At 39.7% G+C, this 21,895-nt stretch overlaps 1 protein-coding gene across 12 annotated transcripts in view; it reads right to left on the bottom strand.

Annotated features, from left to right (window-relative positions):
• Positions 1 to 21,895, bottom strand: part of LOC139747995 (uncharacterized) — a 69,773-nt gene that overhangs the window by 35,018 nt on the left and 12,860 nt on the right. For 10 of the 12 annotated variants that reach the window (XR_011712499.1, XM_071660532.1, XM_071660537.1 and 7 more), the window contains exons 4-11: positions 21,551 to 21,656; positions 17,780 to 18,406; positions 17,126 to 17,221; positions 12,991 to 13,148; positions 10,765 to 10,997; positions 8,477 to 9,633; positions 4,976 to 5,252; positions 964 to 1,113 (exon numbers count right to left, since the gene is read on the bottom strand). Coding sequence is in view for 11 of the 12 variants with exons in the window: in XM_071660532.1 (XP_071516633.1) it covers positions 964 to 1,113; positions 4,976 to 5,252; positions 8,477 to 9,633; positions 10,765 to 10,997; positions 12,991 to 13,148; positions 17,126 to 17,221; positions 17,780 to 18,406; positions 21,551 to 21,656 (2,804 nt within the window). In the remaining variant the exon portion in view is untranslated. The remainder of the gene's footprint in view (positions 1 to 963; positions 1,114 to 4,975; positions 5,253 to 8,476; positions 9,634 to 10,764; positions 10,998 to 12,990; positions 13,149 to 17,125; positions 17,222 to 17,779; positions 18,407 to 21,550; positions 21,657 to 21,895) is intronic. The other 2 variants (XM_071660538.1, XM_071660543.1) reach the window with 1 other exon arrangement.

The following is a 21,895-nucleotide window of genomic DNA, read 5'->3' as shown; positions in this document are numbered from 1 at the left end:
GGCATTCAATTTAGATTCTGGGAAACAAATTGTAAATTCAGTTATTCATATGCTTAGAAACTGCTCTGAGGACAGTTAGAATTTTCTTAAGTTACAAGGTAAGGTATATCACACCTTTACATAAGAGGTTAAGTTCAAGGCTAAACTTTACGTGAAAAAAGAAGATGCCCGAACTGGATATGGAAGGATAGATAATGTGAAAAAGGTCCAGAGCACTCGAAGCTTGAACATCCAGGAGGGAGTAAGGTACACAAGGGATAGAGTGACTCATGTTATGTAAGGCAGCCACGGAAAAACACAGAAAGGTGTACAGGGTCTAGGGGTTTGTGGTTTCAGTGTATTATGCATGCTAGCAAGAGAACAGCTGAGAAAATGAAGCAATTTCTTGTTCCTGCTGCTGCATCATTAACATGGGAAACAGTGAACAAGTTAGAAAAATTAATTTAAAGACGGCTTACTTGAAAGCAGAAAAAAATTTACATAAATATATATGTTTTGGACCATTTCATCTCTTCAGGATTAAAGTTGGAAAGCAAACCAAATTGCAACTTTAATTAAGTTTACACTTCTCAGCTCTAAATCAATGACTGTGCAAAATCAGACCTTTGTAGACCTGTATGAACATAGAGGAATTCACCTTTTCTGCATTTCAACTTCAAGAAATACTGAGGTTCCCTACCAGGAAGACCAACATGCAGGTTATCACTAATCCTGAAAAGATATGTGCATATTTTTTTCCCATACATTTTCTACACATAACCATATCTGTACACGAGTTGATGTGGAGCTCCTATGGAAGTCTAGTTTGAAAGTACAATTTATAAGTCACATAGACAGTGCTCAAACTATAGCTTTTTGTATTTCTTTTTCACCTGAATTAATAGTGATGCCAAACAAGCAATGCAATGAATACAAAAGACAATTTTCCTCTGCAAAATGCAGGCACTGAGATCAGCAGCTTACCGTCTGTCATAATCAAAGTCCCTCTGATCATGAGCAGCACGCTCCTCAAACTTCTCATGATACGAAGTGCGTGCCCAACTTTCACGATCACGATCACGATCTCGATCCCGGTCCCTAAAATTTCCTTGCGAACCTCGTCCACGATATCTCCTATTATAGAAAATAAATTGCAATTACCAATACAAACAGGTAACTTTCTCTGTTTGGATCTGTCCCCTGCCATGCAGTATCAACAATGCAAGAATATTTGAAGAGAAATAAAAGTACTTATACGAAGAATCTCAATAAATTTTGATAAACTGGAACCTGGGCCTTCTCAAATTATGAAATTTCTGATTTCTGGAATAAACAAGGAGCAGAAAATGTATGTACAGGGTACATGTACAATAAACTGAGAAAATAAACACTTCAAAAAACAAAGAAATATAAATGTAGTGTAATATCAATGAAAACTAAATTACAGGCGACCTAAAATAACTACAGGCAACTTATAATAATTTAACAAAAAGTAATACAAAAGTAAAAGTAAATTTGATTTACTATATATCTATCTATTTATCTATCCATCTATATCTCTGATGCCTGCTCCCTCAGGGAACTTCCATCAAGGGTGTGGCCATGGAAAAAGTCTCCACTTAACCCTGTCCTTACATGCCTCCCTTGCTTACACCAGTATTACAAGTATTTTTCCCAAATTTCTCTTCGTCCAGTTCTTCCACTCAATTTCCCTACGTCACAGGTGGTCTTTTCTCTCACAACAACCCCTTTTATCCTACTATCATACACTCTCCTTGTAAACTCCCCATCATGCATTCTTTCCACATGCCCTAACCACCTCAGTATTTCATCTCACCCATTTACCATTCCATAGTTCATTCCCTGCCATACCAAATCTCTCATACATCTCAATACTTTTTTCATTCAATCTAATCATACCACATACTTTTTTTCATGCATAATCGCTATTTCCCGCATTAGAGAGGTAGCGTTAAGAACAGAGGACTGAGCCTAAGAGGGAAATATCCTCACTTGGCTCCCTTCTCTGTTCCTTATTTTGGAAAAGTAAAAGCTGGAGGGGAGGATTTCCAGCCCCCCCTTCCCTCCCCTTTTAGTCGCCTTTTAAGACACACAGGGAATATGTGGGAAGTATTCTTTCTTCCCAATCTCCAGGGATAACCAAACACCTATACCTCTTATTATACTAATAAGGAACTAGTGACTCTTCTACTCAGTACTGTTCTTCCTTGTATCTTTTCCATTTCACCAAACTTATCCAAGATAGTTCTTAAACACTTGAATTCTGTTACCTCTTCCACTCTTTATCTCCCAACACCTAAAACACACAGTTTAGTACACTTTCTTCTCTCACTGTATAAGACTTTGCAAAACCTCTACTTTCAATGTTTCCTTTCACAATAACCATAACTTTACAGAAGATTCACGTCATGCTGTTCTCAACATGTTCGGCTCTGACAGAAGATTCACGTTTCAAACATTCATCTTCAAACGTCTACACTAACACACATCATAAAACACACAACTCCTCTTCACTCTCAGTAAACAACACAGTATCATCTGCAAACATGTCATCAGCTATCACATCTCACTACCAAACTCCATCTTTACACCCCTTTTCCATAGTTTTGCTTTCGTCTGTCTTATCAATCCAACCATATACATGTCAAAAAGCCACAATATCACATAGCCCTGCCTCACACCCACATCTCCCAAAACTTTACTCTAACTTTCCATCCACTCTTACTCATGCAACTGTTCTCCTGTAAAAGGCTTTCACACCATATATCCTTACAACACATCCCAAAAAGCATTCCACTTGATCCATATAAGCTGCATAGAGCTTCTCTCCTTTTGCAATATTCTTTTCCAGTAATTTTTACAGCAAAAATCTGATACACATACCCCTACCTTTCTTAAAGCCACCTTACTTTTCACTTGCTCTGGATTCAGTCACTTCCATTACTATCAATCAACACTCTTGCATACACTCTTCCTAGTATACTGAACATACTTATTCACCGAAAATTGCTAATAACATCCTTAGCATATTTCCCTTTGAATAAAGGAACAATAACTTTGACCCAAACCTCAAGCACAACCTTCTGCTGCCATGCTAAATAACATAACACTTTCCCTATACTTCCACATTTCAGCCATAATCCATTCGAGATGCTTTTCCTACCTTCAACCTTATTCTTATCATTCATTATACTTAGTCGTTGTCTCCTGCGTCAGCGAGGTAGTGCAAGGAAACAAGACAAAAGAATGGCCCAAACCACCTACATACACATGTATATGCATAAATGCTCACACACACACACACACACATATACATATATACACATGTACATATTCATACTCGCTGCCTTCATCCATTCTCATTGCCATCCCACCACACATGAAATGGCACCCCTCTTCCCTGCATGCACGCATGGTAGCGCTAGGAAAAGACAAAGGCCACATTAGTTCACACTCAGTTTCTAGCTGTCATGTGTAATGCACCAAAACCACAGTTCCCTTTCCACATCTAGGCCCTACAAAACTTTCCATGGTTTACCCAAGACGCTTTACACGCCCTGGCTCAATCCATAGAAAGCATATCGACCCCGGCATACCACATCGTTCCAATTCACTCTATCCCTTGCAAGCCTTTCACCCTCCTGTATGTTCAGGCCCCGATCGCTCAAAATCTTTTCTACTCCATCCTTCCACCTCCAGTTTGGTCTCCCACTTCTTGTTCCCTCCACCTTTGGCAGCTGCTCCAACAGGAAAATGGACCAATTCATCTCTTCATTACTCTAAAATCTGGGTACATTCTATTTACTTCCTTACAGTTAAATCCAAAGTATTCCCACTTAACTCTCTCAAAATGACATTATAATGAGACCCAATTGTCCATTTCCTATGTTTATTCTCTCTGCCTCTCCTAAAGCCATTACACACAAGAACTAACAGTTAAGTCCAGGATTCCCGCTTATCAATCTCAAAATCACCTTAAAAGATGGCCCAATTATCCACTACCAATATCTATTCTCTTTCACTCTCCTACAGTCATTACATCTAAGAACTGATGGTTTGTGTGACTACCACGAGGTAGACCATGTAATCTTTTTTTCAGAATTCTGCTCCCTACTGAGATGATATCAATGGGCCAGTTACAAACTCACTGAGCAATGTTTTACCTTGAACGAGGTGAATTACTTTTTCTTCAACAAGATGTTAATGCATGGAATGATTTACCATGTAGAGTGGTTGAATGTAGTACCAAAGGTACATTTAAGAACCAACTTGATAATCATAGAATAGTTTATGGGGCTTGGCTGTCAATGGTATGTTCTGGCTTCATTACATTATACAAGATGGACACAGTGGATATGTGCAAATAAGACTCTGTGACAACTGTTTCTGACATTATCTTGTTAAAACTGAAGAACAGCAAACAAGTAGAAGTATAATATTTTCCCCCTTTTACCAGAGCACCTTTTCCCACCTTACCAAGGGTGATTAAGAAAGGATGGCTTTGCCTTCAAGGAAAATCACTGCATGGCTCCTTCATTTGTCACCTCTTTTAAAAAGTAAAAATAAAGAAGGGGTGGACTTCCAGCCCTTTTAGTCTACAACATACAAAAGATATATGATCAATAACATTTCAACCTTAAGGCAAAACCAAAAACAAGTATAAAGCAAAATAAAAGAATTATTTAACACTTCTTTTTTTTACCTCTGCCTCTCCTGCCTTACCAAAGAAGTGCAAGGAACAGTAAACAGCCACACTTGAAAACATCCATTCAAACTGTCAGGCATATATGTACCAACCCAGAACTTACTATCCACAGTCACAGCTTACTCCATATTTCACCTTGATAACTTCCTATGCCCTGGTTTAGACCACTGAAAGAACATCATGCCCCTCCCCCACCACCAACATATACTACACAGCTTACACCATACAAAACTGTATATAAAAATTAAGTCCTAGTCTTTATTAACTTACCCATCTCTATCTGATCGTTCATAAAACTCATCGCGACCCCGGGAATCAACCCGTTCAGGGCGCTCTATCTTTTCAACACGATCTGGTCGGTCAACTCGCTCTGGTCGCTCTACTCTTTCAGGGCGCTCATACCTAAAGTCCCTCTGATCTGAGCGTTCATTCCTTTCTTCTCTGTCTTCACGGTGACGTTCAGCTGAAGGCAAACTAGCAGGCCGCTCTTCAACTTCACCAGACGTATCACTATCAGTTCTCATACGTCTCTCCTTCACAACACCTGCTAAATAAACAGGGAAAAAATACAATAGATACCATATTTCAATTATACTTATTCTGAAGAGATCAATCAGTCTGGTATACAAGTTAATCCTTTTTCATTTAGACATTACAGTGGGAATGGCAAAAATATACTCAAGCCACTACCATATTCACTGTAAGTAAAATAGTGAGTATTAATGATATTCTTTCCACTCTTCCATTACAATCACTAGCTTTTCTCGCTGGCTCACAGAATAAAAGCTTGCCATCCAGTCTATTAATACAAAATAAACCAAAATAACACTTGCATCAAACACTCAACTACATATATGTAGTTTTATGGCTCTTTTTGGCTTCAAATAACTTTTCCTAATAAAAAATACAGATACAACTAAGAAAAACAGAAAAACCTGGCACAAATCAATTAAGGTCAAGTATAAAAAGGTCTCAGAAAAAAGGTTAAAATAATATTATTCATATCTATCTGCATCTGAGATGCCCATTCCCTCTGGAAACTCTCATCAAAGGGGTGGCCAAAGCAAAAGTCTCTACTTGTTCCTGTCTTTACATGCCTCCCTCACACACATCATTCCAAGCACTCTCCCCCATTATCTATCTATCCATTATCTTTAATTCCAATCCCACTCACATAGCAGATCACTTGCATACAGAAATGTACTATAAAGAAATCAGTTTTAATGCCTGTAGTCCCCAATGCCAATTAAGCAGGATAAAAAAAGATAGGGAAGTACAAATCCTTAGATAGGCTAAAATCAAAAATTGCAAAGAAAATTAAGTATTTTGGAAGATGGTAAGTGGAAACACAAAACTAAGGCATGAGTGAAATATCAATAAAAGAAGAGAAAAGTTTGTAAAAACTGAAAGAAATGTTCTAAGGAACTAATACGGATAACTAAGGCATGAGTAAAATATCAATAAAAGAAGAGCAAAGTTTGTAAAAACTGAAAGAAATGCTCTAAGGAACTAATATGGGTAATAAAATTAACACACGCGAGCACTGTTTCTGTGGGATTTGAGGTTGGGGCAAAGTGAAGCAGGTACTGAATAAATATTTTACATATACTAAAAGAAAAACATGTACATGAGGAGGGGAAAAGTACCTATGATAAGATTTTACCGATAAGCACTACAAACACACATTGTCCATCACACGAGAATTGTTTTCCAAAACTGTTTTTCTCTTGCCAAGCACATTCCATGCTTGTCACACCATTTCTAGCCATTCACCTAGTCTCCATATCTTCATTACTCCAACTCTAGTTTCATAAGATCAGGCACACAATGCCTCTACAACACAAATCATATGGATATCAGGCACACAAAGACTACAACACTAATCAAACACATTCTCAACTAATGCCTACTGTATCAAACATCGACTTCACACTTGTAATATGATTCAAACTTTTTCACTTTACATCCAGTTAATTCAACAGGTGTGATGAAAACCATCCACACCAAACAGATGTATGAAATCCTAACTGAATATGGTAGTATTTCATAAAAAATACCCCTATCCCTAAACAATTCTATCATTATGTACATCCATTCACCTTTGTGGTCTACCTCTCCTCCTCCTAAATTTTACTGCATTACTATATATTTCCATGACTCTACATTAACATATCATCCTAAATGAAAGTTTTCAGCAACTTTTTAATGATTTTTCACATCACAGTTCTTCATTCTAAATGTAAATCAACCATCTTTACCACTCTTACCTCTAACCTATCCTAACTTGCACATGCTCAGGTTTCATAAGTTCAATGAGCTTCTTCCACATAATATACATAATTTTTCCCCATTCACCATTGCATTCAACATATTCTACATTTTCTCACTTGTATTACAACTTTCAGCTTCAACATTCGCACTACGATCCTCCATTAACTTTACTCAAATATTTTATAATCATTCCTCACCATGACAAATTTCAATTTCAGATTTCCCACTAAGATCCTTGATAACCTTCATTCCAAAATATCTAAATTTACTTCTCACCTATCAAAATGATCTAACAGACCTCCATCCCTTTCAAAATCTTGTGAACTGATTTTAAATGAGTTCATTTTCAGCACCCTCCTCAATCCTTTGAAGTTGAGTGATACTTTCTAAACCCATCACTTATTTGCCCTTTTTCAGTTCCTGCACCTTTCTCATGACCTATCACTTTGTCTTGTACTCCTCCCAATCACTTGCACTCCTTCACTGCTGATAGCATCCTTACACCTCTCTTTTTCTACTCCAATTTAATTTCTTCATCCCATCATTCATACTCTTCCTCGTATTTCCATTGCCCACCTTCCATATGATACACACTTTAATCACGTGTAAAAGCACTGCTTATCCAAATATCTTCCACTCCCCCTTTACTTTTGCCTTGAGCTACTCTACTTTTTATCTTTCATAGTATCTCTACCCTCATTTCTTAATCATACTCATTCACTTTCACCCTTCTTTCATAAACAAATTATTTCCTCTTTTCCTAACACTACTACAACCTTTCAAACTCAGTTCCACTATTCTCACCATATTCACATTCAACAACCATTCCTTTACATACCTGCTAATTAGCACATATACAATGCCCCTTGATCCAAACCGATTCACCCACATATAAATATGCAAGCCCTTTTTTTAAAACCAGGTTTTCTTAACCATTAATCCTCTTTCAACACAACTCAACAAGCTCTTTCTCATTTCATTTTGTTGTTCCTGTCATTCTTTTAAATTCTAAATAACCTTTCTTCCAAAACCTTATCATCAGTACCCTTTATAATACATACACATCACTTTAATTCTTCTACCAATACTTTTATATTCTATCCTCTATGCCCTCCATTCACCTCTATTTTCTGGTAGAAGGCTTCTCCTGTAGGATCAGCTTACGTGAAATCTTTAGTAAATCATAGAAAAAAAAGAACCATCACCAGCATGAATAACAACATTACAACATAAAGAAAATTTCCATTCTTTTTAAAAGTCTAGCAACTCACTTTATAGCTTACTGTCTAGCGACATTCAAAACAAGCCCTCATATTCTTTATCATGCTCTACCACAAATACCCTGAATCTAAAAACATGAATCAACCTTTTGAATGATTTTCCCATTAAAAACATCATAGCAATCCAACACTTTATCCCTCCAACAATTCTTCTAATCTTATCTAAAACCAATTAAGATATACATTCCATATCAATCTCAATGTCACTGCTGTAACTTACCCTCATTCTCACGGCCAATGAAGCGATTTGCAGATGCTGTCCCAAAGCGAGGTTCAAATGAGGGTGGAGGTTGAGCATTAGGTCCACGAAAGGGTTGACCTACACGCATCATCTCTTGTTGCTGCTGCTGTTGCTTTAGGAACCTGGGAGGTAACTTACTCTTGAACTGTGAGGAGAACACAGGTTGTTGGTCCCGTGGCCCATCTCGCCTATCATACGGGCGTTCATATTGGTCGCGGGGGTGATCCCGGTAACTGTCCCTATAATTATCTCGTCTATCTTGATATTGACGATAGTCACGCCCACCATCACGACTCTGGGATTTATCATCCCGAGATTCACTATTGCCACGTGAGCATCCAACAAGAGAGTCGGTCTCTTCTCTTTCCCTTTCATCAACAAAGTCAGAACGGGTATCCCAGGGATCTCTGTGTTTCTTTACACCAGCCTTAGTCTGCTCATACCTCTTTTTTTCTTCATATCGTTTCTCTTCCTCTTCATGGCGCTGCCGTGCTCGTTCAAGAGCAACCTGCACTTCATCCCCATGAGTACGTTTCTCACGCCATGTATCATCCTCTTCTCGAGGGTGTGGTACAGGAGAGTGTGAAGGTCCATGTACAGGATGTGAGGTAGTGTGTGAAGGAGGATGTATTGGATTAAGAGGAGGAGGATGTGACGGCATGTGTCCAGCTGTATGTGTCGGAGCATGTGAAGAGTTAGTTGATGGTGTATGTGATGGAATATGTGATGATGAACCATGTTGAGAAGAGCCACTCCTCATTCCAGAACCCTGTGGGCCATTATAGTCTCTAGATGGGCCTCTAGGATAATCAAAACTTCCACGCTGCTGCCATCTACCTGATTCACCCGGAGAATATCGTCGATTATCATGACCGCGACGGTCCTCTCCAGCTTCTCGTCTATTGTCGCGATCTCGAGGTCCTTGATGGGCCCTCTCTCTCAAGGCTGGCTCTCTCTCTTGTTCCCGATCCCTTGAAACTTGATGCTCTTCACGTCGTTCTTCACCTTCTCGACCTACATCACGGATTCGGTCTTTTTCCCACCTTTCTCGCCTGTCTGACTTCCAGTCTACATTTCGCTGCTTGCTGCCCTCCTCTTCTGCAGTTCCTTCATCTTCACTAAAGTTCAGTTTTTGGCTAAAAACAAGAGATGTAAAAATCAATTGACAACAAACTGAAAGCTTCATGTGTAAGTAGGTATATGTACAAGGTTTTGGCGAATTACACAAAACAGCTAAAGAATAGATGTGAGTGAATGAGGCCCTTTCTTCATCTGTTCTTGATGCTACCTCGCTAATACAAAATTGGCAAATGGCAAAAGTTAAGAAAAAAATCATGTTTGTTGGCAAATTTCCAGCATTTGTGACATAAGTGCTGGCAACATACAAATAATGAACTCATTTGCTTATATCCATTCTATGCTACATTCTGTAACTGTCATGTATAACTCATTGAAAACAATTCCTCCAACCACAACTAGGTCCAACAAACCTTTCGGAAACTAATGAAGCAAGTCTCGGATTGGTACGGGTGAAAATGACTAATGCCATAATTCACAACTCCACTCTACCACAAAAAACTCATCCAATGCTTACATAAAACATCAGTTGTTAAAATATATGTCATCCAACTTATCTATCACCAATACCTCAATTCACAATTCCTTGGGATGGATCTAGTATATTCAGCCAATCAAAACTCACATTCCTCTACCTATGCCAAGTGTGTTCAAGTGAAACATGAGCTTCTCTCAGAAAGAGATTCTTACTTTTTCACTTTCCATGCTATGTTTAACAGTCTAGTAAGACCCAGTCTCCTTTCACACATACAATTCCCAGTCATTACCATAATATTATCATCTCAAATACTCCCAGTCCTAAGTAATCCTCTTAGCATATACCAATCAATCCTGCAATCTAGCCGTTTTCATATATACCATAATACCCCTTAATCATCCCCAGCTTTAAGTTCTATATTGATCATACCATCCTGTATGATCTTCACCCATTCACATTTTTACACGCTTCACATGACATATCCTTGGAAGTTTCATTTTTCATTCTCCTTATTCCAACTATTCTACACACAGCCATTTCTTCTGCTATTTCTATAGCAATTTTCAGATTTTCCCATGATTATTCTCCATGTGTTTCCCAACAGCCTTCATTCAATCAGAAATATGAAGCTCTTTAATTCATCTCCCAAATCTTACCTCATAAGCAACAAACTTTACAAACTGATGAATTTCAAGACACTTGGCCTACTTACTTGTAGTCAACTTCTCCAGCACTAGTTGCCCAGCCCTCAGTCACACATGGATCATCCTCAAACCCCTCCAGAGCCTCCTTTTTAATAATTGGTGGAGGCACAACAATATCTTCATCGTTGGAGCCTGATGACAGAGGGGCACCCCCTCTAAATCGCTGGTCACGCACATAGGGGGGTCGTGGGTGACCAGGATAATTTGGTGGAAAACCTCCTGGGAAGTTACTACGCACCATCTGTCCAAGTGAACATTATTTTACAAAATTACCTCAATGTAAGTGCTTATGCAGTTTCAATAAAAGTATAAACAATTCAATTTTCAACAATGAACAAGTTAAATTCTAACAAGCACATAAAAACAAAAAATAAACAAGAGCATGAGGAGAAGGCGAAAGAAAATGACGAAAGAAAAAAGAAAACGAAGAAAGCTGGAGGTATGAGATTATGGACTGGAGAGGAAAGAAGATAACAGATGAAGTAATTGTGGATGTGAGAGGAAAAAAAAACAGTAATAAGGCAGAAGAAATGGTAGTAGTGAGTTTGGGATGTGGACAGCAGGAAGTATAAAAGACCTTGGGTGGGATGGTTATGGGGCAAGAAGGAACAGTAAGAATGGATGTTATTACATTAATGTTTTGACATTGTTAACTATGATAGTGGGTGTTACGAGAATATGATTTAACTGGTATAGAGGGAGAGGGTATTAGAGAGAGTACTATAATTGGATAAAAGGGAGGGAAATGGAAGGCAGTATGGGCCATGAAAGGAAAACTGGGGGTTACAGAAAGTTAGCAATGCATATAAAGGTGCAGTCAGAGGAGAGGGAGAAACAAGATGCAAGAAAGAGAAACATTATGAGATTTTACTTTAACTCTAAGCTTGCATGAAGCAATCACCATTAATGCTTCTCGTTTCAGAATTCAGTTATTACCTGCTTCCTGGCAAATTGTTTAGTTGTCAATTTTGGATTCATCCACATTTTTTTACCCATGCTCATTTAATTCATTTTTTAATGTTTTTAATGTTTCTATTTTTCTTACCTATTCATTATACTTAATCGTCATCCACCACTCTAGTGAGGAAGCGCAAGTAAACAGACAAAAGAATGGTCCAAACCACCCACATAAACATGTATATACATAAACGCCCAAACACGCATGCATACATTTCAATATACACATACAAAGACATACATAAATGCACATGTACATATTCATACTTGCTGCCTTCATCCATTCCCGTCACCACCCTGCCACACACGAAATCGCACCCCCCCTGTGTGGCAATGCCTGGAACAGACAAAAAAGGCCACATTCGTTCACAGTCTCTAGCTGTCATGTGTAATGCATCGAAACAACAGCTCCCTTTCCACATCCAGGCCCCACAAAACTTTCCATGGTTTACCCTAGATGCTTCACATGTCCTGGCTAAATCCTTTGATAGCATAGTGACCCCGGTATACCACATTGCTCCAATTCACTCTATTCCTGACACGGCTTTCACCCTCCTGTATGTTCAGGCCCTGAGAGAGAGAGAGAGAGAGAGAGAGAGAGAGAGAGAGAGAGAGAGAGAGAGAGAGAGAGAGAGAGAGAGAGAGAAACACAATATGGAGAGATGGTAAGTAATAAAAGGGTAAGAGAGAAGTATAGTAATAAAGAGTGTGGTTAAGAGCTGAAATGGTTTGGACATATAGAGAAAAAGAGTGAAGAAAGGTTGACAAAAAGTATATATGACCTGGAAGAGATGGGAATAAAGGAGAACAGGGAGACCACATCAGATGGGTGGAGTGACAAAGATTTTCTGTGATCTGGGCCTGAGCAAGCAGGAGGGTGAAAGGCATGCATGGGGTAGAGTGAACTGGAATAATGTGGTATACAAGGGTTGATGTCCTGTTAGTGGACTGAACCTGGGTACATGAAGCATCCAGGGCCTGGGTGCTGGTAGAGAGTAATGGTTTTGAAGCATTAAACATGAAAGGTAGGGAATGAACATAAGTGGATGCAGCCTTTGTCCGTTCCTAATGCAACCTTTCTAATTCAAGAAACAGTGGTAAAGTATAAAAAAAAAATCCAAAACAATACCCATCTTGTCATGTGTCAAGTTCTCCATATCATAAAAGAATCCATTTTGTAAAAGGCAGTTAAAAACAGTCAGTTATCTTGATCACAAAGAACAATATCAGGATTTAACACCAAAAGATAACCCATGAATAAGTATTAATGTACTTACATACTGAGGAGTAACTCCTCTGAATTGATGAGACTGGGGCCCATGGGGTGGTGCTGGTCCCATAGGACCAACAGGGCCTCCAGGCATCATTGGAGGCCCACCAGGAGGGGTTCCTCTTGGTCCCATTCCCCCAGAGCGATTAGGAGGATGCACCTCACCTATATATTAGAAACGAGTCAGAACATATAAAACAGCAATGCCATTAACAATTCAAATCATAAACTTCAAAGTAAAGCTAATCTATTCAATGCATGTGTGAAACATCTTTCTTCCATGTGAAAATGGTCAGTTACACCTATCACTTTAACAAGCTATTTCTTCCGCTCTTGGATGATAAAAAGTTGACTACTAAGAGGCTCTAAAAAGAGCATCAGACATATCAGGAAAACTATTCTAATTAAAAAAGACTCAGATTCTCAAAATGGAAAAATGCCCTTATCCTAAGGTGTCTTACATCATTACCCTTGCCTTACCATTATATATAGGAAAAGACAACAAAGGCCACATTTGTTCACACTCAGTCTCTAGCTGTCATGTAATAATGCACTGAAACCACAGCTCCATTTCTACATCCAGGCCCCACAGAACTTTCCATGGTTTACCCCAGACGCTTCACATGCCCTGGTTCAATCCACTGATAGCACATCGACCCCAGTATACCACATCATTCCAATTCACTCTATTCCTTGCATACCTTTCACCCTCCTGCATGTTCAGGCCCCGATCACTCAAAATCTTTTTCATTCCATCTTTCCACCTCCAATTTGGTCTCCCACTTCTCTTTTCCTCCACCTCTGACACACATACCCTCTTTGTCAATCTTTCCTCACTCATTCCCTCCATGTGACCAAACCATTTCAAAACACCCTCTTCTGCTCTCTCAATCACAAAGCAAAATAAAAGAAAAAAAAAATTTTTTTTTTTTTTTTCGGTCTCCCGCGTTTGCGAGGTAACGCAAGGAAACAGACGAAAGAAATGGCCCAACCCACCCCCATACACATGTATATACATACGTCCACACACGCAAATATACATACCTACGCAGCTTTCCATGGTTTACCCCAGACGCTTCACATGCCCTGATTCAATCCACTGACAGCACGTCAACCCCAGTATACCACATCGATCCAATTCACTCTATTCCTTGCCCTCCTTTCACCCTCCTGCATGTTCAGGCCCCGATCACACAAAATCTTTTTCACTCCATCTTTCCACCTCCAATTTGGTCTCCCACTTCTCCTCGTTCCCTCCACCTCCGACACATATATCCTCTTGGTCAATCTTCCCTCACTCATTCTCTCCATGTGCTCAAACCATTTCAAAACACCCTCTTCTGCTCTCTCAACCACACTCTTTACATTTCCACACATCTCTCTTACCCTTACATTACTTACTCAATCAAACCACCTCACACCACACATTGTCCTCGAACATCTCATTTCCAGCACATCCATCCGCCAGCGCACAACTCTATCCATAGTCCACGCCTCGCAACCATACAACATTGTTGGAACCACTATTCCTTCAAACATACCCATTTTTGCTTTCCGAGATAATGTTCTCGACTTCCACACATTCTTCAAGGCTCCCAGGATTTTCGCTCCCTCCCCCACCCTATGATCCACTTCCACTTCCATGGTTCCATCCACTGCCAGATCCACTCCCAGATATCTAAAACACTTCACTTCCTCCAGTTTTTCTCCATTCAAACTTACCTCCCAATTGACTTGACCCTCTACCCTACTGTACCTAATAACCTTGCTCTTATTCACATTTACTCTTAACTTTCTTCTTTCACACACTTCACCAAACTCAGTCACCAGCTTCTGCAGTTTCTCACATGAATCAGCCACCAGCGCTGTATCATCAGCGAACAACAACTGACTCACTTCCCAAGCTCTCTCATCCCAAACAGACTTCATACTTGCCCCTCTTTCCAAAACTCTTGCATTCACCTCCCTAACAGCCCCATCCATAAACAAATTAAACAACCATGGAGACATCACACACCCCTGCCGCAAACCTACATTCACTGAGAACCAATCACTTTCCTCTCTTCCTACACGTACACATGCCTTACATCCTCGATAAAAACTTTTCACTGCTTCTAACAACTTGCCTCCCACACCATATATTCTTAATACCTTCCACAGAGCATCTCTATCAACTCTATCATATGCCTTCTCCAGATCCATAAATGCTACATACAAATCCATTTGCTTTTCTAAGTATTTCTCACATACATTCTTCAAAGCAAACACCTGATCCACACATCCTCTATCACTTCTGAAACCACACTGCTCTTCTCCAATCTGATGCTTTGTACATGCCTTCGCCCTCTCAATCAATACCCTCCCATATAATTTACCATATATATATATATATCAGATTGGGGAAGAGCAGTGCGGTTTCAGAAGTGGTAGAGGATGTGTGGATCAGGTGTTTGCTTTGAAGAATGTATGTGAGAAATACTTAGAAAAGCAAATGGATTTGTATGTAGCATTTATGGATCTGGAGAAGGCATATGATAGAGTTGATAGAGATGCTCTGTGGAAGGTATTAAGAATATATGGTGTGGGAGGCAAGTTGTTAGAAGCAGTGAAAAGTTTTTATCGAGGATGTAAGGCATGTGTACGTGTAGGAAGAGAGGAAAGTGATTGGTTCTCAGTGAATGTAGGTTTGCGGCAGGGGTGTGTGATGTCTCCATGGTTGTTTAATTTGTTTATGGATGGGGTTGTAAGGGAGGTAAATGCAAGAGTCCTGGAAAGAGGGGCAAGTATGAAGTCTGTTGGGGATGAGAGAGCTTGGGAAGTGAGTCAGTTGTTGTTCGCTGATGATACAGCGCTGGTGGCTGATTCATGTGAGAAACTGCAGAAGCTGGTGACTGAGTTTGGTAAAGTGTGTGGAAGAAGAAAGTTGAGAGTAAATGTGAATAAGAGCAAGGTTATTAGGTACAGTAGGGGTGAGGGTCAAGTCAATTGGGAGGTGAGTTTGAATGGAGAAAAACTGGAGGAAGTGAAGTGTTTTAGATATCTGGGAGTGGATCTGTCAGCGGATGGAACCATGGAAGCGGAAGTGGATCATAGGGTGGGGGAGGGGGCGAAAATTTTGGGAGCCTTGAAAAATGTGTGGAAGTCGAGAACATTATCTCGGAAAGCAAAAATGGGTATGTTTGAGGGAATAGTGGTTCCAACAATGTTGTATGGTTGCGAGGCGTGGGCTATGGATAGAGATGTGCGCAGGAGGATGGATGTGCTGGAAATGAGATGTTTGAGGACAATGTGTGGTGTGAGGTGGTTTGATCGAGTAAGTAACGTAAGGGTGAGAGAGATGTGTGGAAATAAAAAGAGCGTGGTTGAGAGAGCAGAAGAGGGTGTTTTGAAATGGTTTGGGCACATGGAGAGAATGAGTGAGGAGAGATTGACCAAGAGGATATATGTGTCGGAGGTGGAGGGAACGAGGAGAAGAGGGAGACCAAATTGGAGGTGGAAAGATGGAGTGAAAAAGATTTTGTGTGATCGGGGCCTGAACATGCAGGAGGGTGAAAGGAGGGCAAGAAATAGAGTGAATTGGAGTCATGTGGTATACAGGGGTTGACGTGCTGTCAGTGGATTGAATCAGGGCATGTGAAGCGTCTGGGGTAAACCATGGAAAGCTGTGTAGGTATGTATATTTGCGTGTGTGGACGTGTGTATGTACATGTGTATGGGGGGGGGGGTTGGGCCATTTCTTTCGTCTGTTTCCTTGCGCTACCTCGCAAACGCGGGAGACAGCGACAAAGTATAAAAAAAAAAAAAAAAAAAAAAAAAAAAAAAAAATATATATATATATATTATCCCTGGGGATAGGGGAGAAAGAATACTTCCCACGTATTCCCTGCGTGTCATAGAAGGCGACTAAAAGGGAAGGGAGTGGGGGGCTGGAAATCTTCCCCTCTCATTTTTTTTTTTCAATTTTCCAAAGGAAGGAACAGAGAAGGGGGCCGGGTGAGGATGTTTCCTCAGAGGCCCAGTCCTCTGTTCTTAACGCTACCTCGCTGAGGCGGGAAATGGCGAATAGTATGAAAAAAAAAAAAAAATATATATATATATATATATATATACACACACACAATACAAAAGCAATACTATTTTACCATTAAATGTACTTGGGGTCTGCGGGCTGGGCAAGCGATCATCCTGCGGCAGCTGTGCTACCCCACGGCCCCCACCCTGGACCCAGCTGCCCTCTGCTATTGAAGGAAAAATACCTTTAGGCTTTAAGCAATTGGACAAGAAATTGGTGTAAATAAAAAAAACAACAGTAATGAAATCCAGTAAACTTCTAAACTAAAACCAGACAAATTGGTGCAGACACAAATGCAACAATAATGAAATCCAGGAAATTGCAGGAATAAAAAGTTAGTAAAAGAGCCACCAGTAGAGGTACTCATGTTACATCTTTAATGTAATGAACATCAGTTGAGGAATGGGTCACTAAAGACAGATTATCTAGTGTTCAGGACCAATTTATGTAATAATTGTTCTTACAACTGCATTAAAGAGGAATAGCTATCATTCTATTCCTCTGACACTAGTTCCTTTTGGAGCCTCCCTGAAGGGGGTGGCCACAGTAAAAGTTTCCATAGGTATTGAACTTCAGTGCTACTTCTTAGCCTTTCGTGCCTCAGCCTTAACTAACAGGTTACCAGCAAAGGGCAACTCTAATGCAGTGTTTTGAAAGGCTTATACCTAATATTTCTATCAACTACCTCTACCTAATGTAGAACTGTATGATTTTTAGAACCTACTCTGTGGCCTTAAGCTGGGCCCAGGACCATACTGTGGCGAAGATTCTGCTGGCGAGTTTCCACCACCAAGTTTGGGGAACTCCCGATGAAAAAACGGCGACTGTTGGACTGACAAGGATTGTGGGGGCCCACCATCCAGTGGGTGTGGTGCCCCAGGGGAACCACCAGGAATTGTGCCACCTGCTGCTGCACTGCTCCATGGTTTGCTGCTGCTGTTGCTGCTGCTGCTGTTGTTGTTGTTTTTGTTTAAACAGCTGCTGCCATTGCTGAGGTTGGTGGTAACTGTGGAAGTGGTAGCTGTGCTGCTGTTGGTGGTAACACTGTTGGTGAGGCTGGGAGTAGTGATAATGGTACCAACAGTGGTTTTGTTTGTGGAAGAGCTGCTGTTGATGCTGTTGCAGATCAGGTTGCTGGTGCTTGTTGTGGTTGTATTGGCTGTAGAAGTGATAGTTATGCTGCTTGCAATGGGGTTGTTGTTGATACTTTTGTTTTTGTTGTTTGTGATGGTATTTCCGCTGTTGTTGCTGTTGGTGGGTGTGGTGGTACTGCTGTTGGTAATAATGGTGGGAGGGTTGATATTGACTCCGCTGATCCCACCATCCAGCACTGGACCTCCACCAACTATTACTAGAATAACAAATATAATTACATTAGCAACAAGAATGAAGCAGTTTTCCTCAATGCATAATACAAGTTGTCTCTTACTATTTCTCCACCTATCTGTCTCTTTTTACTCTCTTTGTAAAAAAAATGAAGCAATGGTTAACCATGTGACTACTACAATCCCATCTTAAGTAATCCATAAAGGAAAGGATTAATCGGTCTAGACCATGATTACTATACCAAGGATCATAAGAAAAAATCATGAAAAAAAAGAGGAATACATTAACATCAAGCCTATTCATCATAAAACATGAGGAGGCTCCAGAGAGATCAGCTGCATTTTGGTCAACATACAAGATTGCATCCATATATATGGACAATTATATAAAACATAAAAATGACTTACTCTATCCTAGCTGAAATATGAAATGATTTGGCTCCTTATGTGGGATAATACATATAACTGCTTAAAATTCTAAGGAACACAAATAGGATGGTATAAGAATCAAATGGAATGGGCTACAGAGAGAGATGACAAGTCTTTGACCTGCTCACAATATATCTGAGGAGGACAAAGGGGCACAAGAACCACTTATAGGCACCATATTGAAGGCAGAATACCTTTTCTCAAGAATAAAATTTTCAACACTACATCGACTGAATTCTAAGGTAGGAGAGCCATTGTGACCTGAAAAGAAAACAGTTTCCTCAAGTCTGAGACTAAAAAGAAGTGTCAAAACAGGATATCAGTTAACATGTTTTTTCATAAGAATGACCAACATGGTATGAGCAAAACCATCCAGAATGAAGGAAATAAAGCAGGAGGGAAAGAGAGTTTTAATTAATTAGGGCTCCAGGGTATTTGTAGGCCTGACCATTAAATATAGAAATGTTATAGAGAGAGGAAAAGACAAAAAGAATGTCAAAACTTATCTGTTCCAGGGACGAAAGAGTTATCATAATGGTCAATTCTCAAAAGGGCCAGTCTCTACATATAAGCTGTGGAAAGCTGCTGACAGGTACATACCTTGCATGCAAGCACTGGGGGAAAGGAAGCATGCAGTGAGCTCTGAGGAACAGTGACAAAAAATTCTTTGTAATATTTGATCACTGTTTCCCCACATTACAGATGAAGAAAAGTTACTTTCACTCACATTAGGTCTTTAGCTGTCATACATAATGTGCTGAAAATACAGCTATGACAGCGTGTCAACCCCTGTATACCATATCGTTCCAATTCACTCTACCTTGTGTATGCTCTTCATCGTCCTGCATGCTCAAGCCCCAATTACTCAAAATCTTTTTCACTCTAACCTCCCATTTCTAATCTGGTCAAGCCTTTCCCCTTGTCCCCCTACTTCTACAACATATATCCTCCCAATTAACCTCAACTCATTCATTTCTCTCTATGTCCAAAGCATTTCAGTGCTAGCCTCTTGAGCTCTCTTCACCACACTCTTAATTACCACATCTTTCTCATATCCTTTTATTACTTACTTGGGCAAATCACTTCACACCAAACAGTCCTCAAATATTTCAAAATCAAATACCTGCAGAAAAAGGGAGAAAGTAACACTGTCACAGCATACAGAAGGATGGTTCATGAGGCAATTCTAGAATTGGAGAGACGGTTGGCTTCTTATTTCATTCTGTTTAATAAAGAGTAGCAGGAAGAGCCATCCAAGATGATTAAGTAGTACTCCATACTAGTGAAGAAAACCACTGCAGATTTGATATAGCTGTTCAAAGGAAATTTAAAGAACCTAATGACGCCCAGGAATTTGGGAAGAAGCCTTTGTGATGATTATGAGGGGTTTCTAGGAAAAAATGGAAATACTGTAATGCCCAACAAGTTTACATCATTACTGGGATAAATTGTGGTTTTAAAAATGATAAGAGGAAACGAATGACTATCTAGAAACATAAGCGAGAAATTGCATTTTAACACTACTGAATCTAAATTGGTTACCATTTCACCATTCTGAGATGCTGCACAGGTTAGGAGAGAAAACACACATGCAGCACAATGAAGTGAACAAGCTTGGAGAAAGAGGGGCAAGATCATCAAGTTGAATTTGTAACGGTATAATACGAGAAAAAGAAAACATTAGATGCAAAAGAGTAAAGATCATTTCCTGAAAGAGAGAGAGAGTAAGTGATAGAACAGAACCCTGAGAAACACCCCTGATGACAAGATGTAAGAGGTAAGTTGATTAATCAGCAAACTACTGCAATGGAGCTGCCATAGAGGAAATTATGCTTTAGAGAACAAAGAAAAGCAGAAAAACCAAAGGAAGGGAGCTTAAAAAGCAAAGACTTATACCACTACCTGCTACAAGATTTGAAGATGGCTACTAAAAGCATCTTACTAAAATTCTTTAGGAGTAAAGAGGCAAGTCACATTAGAGAGATGATCACCAATAATAATGAGTAAGCAATATCCATAATGGTGAGCAGACAAAAGAAACAGGACTCAAAAAGTCTAAGAAAGTCCAAGTCAAGGACAGGCCTTCTGAACATGTCTGTTGTGCTTAACTCATAATGTAGGCTCCTGTGAATCAGTAGCAGGTACTTTAAAACAGGAACAGTCACTTTCTAAGGGTTCTACAACCAAAATCCAAATTTTTTTCTAAACAAAGTACATAAAAGTTTGCAGATCATGATCTTACCACTACGTGAAGATAACATCAAGGGCAGATTAAAAATATGTCTCAATGGGGATATACTGTGAAGAATGTAGTCACACTGAAAGGTATTCACACCACCACAATGGATTAGAACAGGATAATAACTTTTGAACCACAAGTCTTGGTGACCTTCTTTGCTTCACTTTATTTCCAAAACCTTTTTTACCCTGACTTTTATCTTTTACATTCCTTTCCTAAAATTGAAAATAAGTCTTAATAAGGATATACTGTGAAGAATGAAACTTCACACTGAGATGGATATTCACAATACCACAACAGATTAAAACAGGGTAAAAACTTTCGAACTACACAGTCTTAGGATCTTCTTTGGTTCACTTCACTTCCAAAACCTTTTTACCCTAACTTTTATCTTTTACATTCCAACCCTGACAAACTTTCATTGGTTTCACTTGCAAACCACATGTAACCATTTTTCCCATCAAGACTTACAGTAATCTAAATGGAAAATCCATGGCATTACCTGGAGGCTGAGAATTCGGGATTGAGCTTGTACTGCTTCCGAGGCTGCTGCTGGTTGATGCTTGGCTTCCCACATCCACACTCGAAGGTGCCCCTGCCCCGGGTGCCTACGAATGCAAGAAACAAGAATTATTTCATTTATTATGCTTGATCGCTGTTTCCCGCATCAGCGAGGTAGCATCAGTAAACGGATGAAAAATGGCCCATCTACCCATATATATATTTATTATATATATAAATCAGCTATCCCCTCGCTGAAGCAGGGGTTAGCGATGCTGTTTTCCTGTGGGGCAGGGTAGGGACAGGAATGGATGAGGACAAGGAAGTATGAATATGTACATGTGTA

This window comes from Panulirus ornatus, chromosome 71 (genome assembly GCF_036320965.1).
Source record: "Panulirus ornatus isolate Po-2019 chromosome 71, ASM3632096v1, whole genome shotgun sequence".
NCBI lineage: Eukaryota > Metazoa > Arthropoda > Malacostraca > Decapoda > Palinuridae > Panulirus > Panulirus ornatus.
The sequence above is the reverse complement of the archived record's forward strand: the minus strand, read 5'-3'. Positions and strand labels throughout refer to the sequence as shown.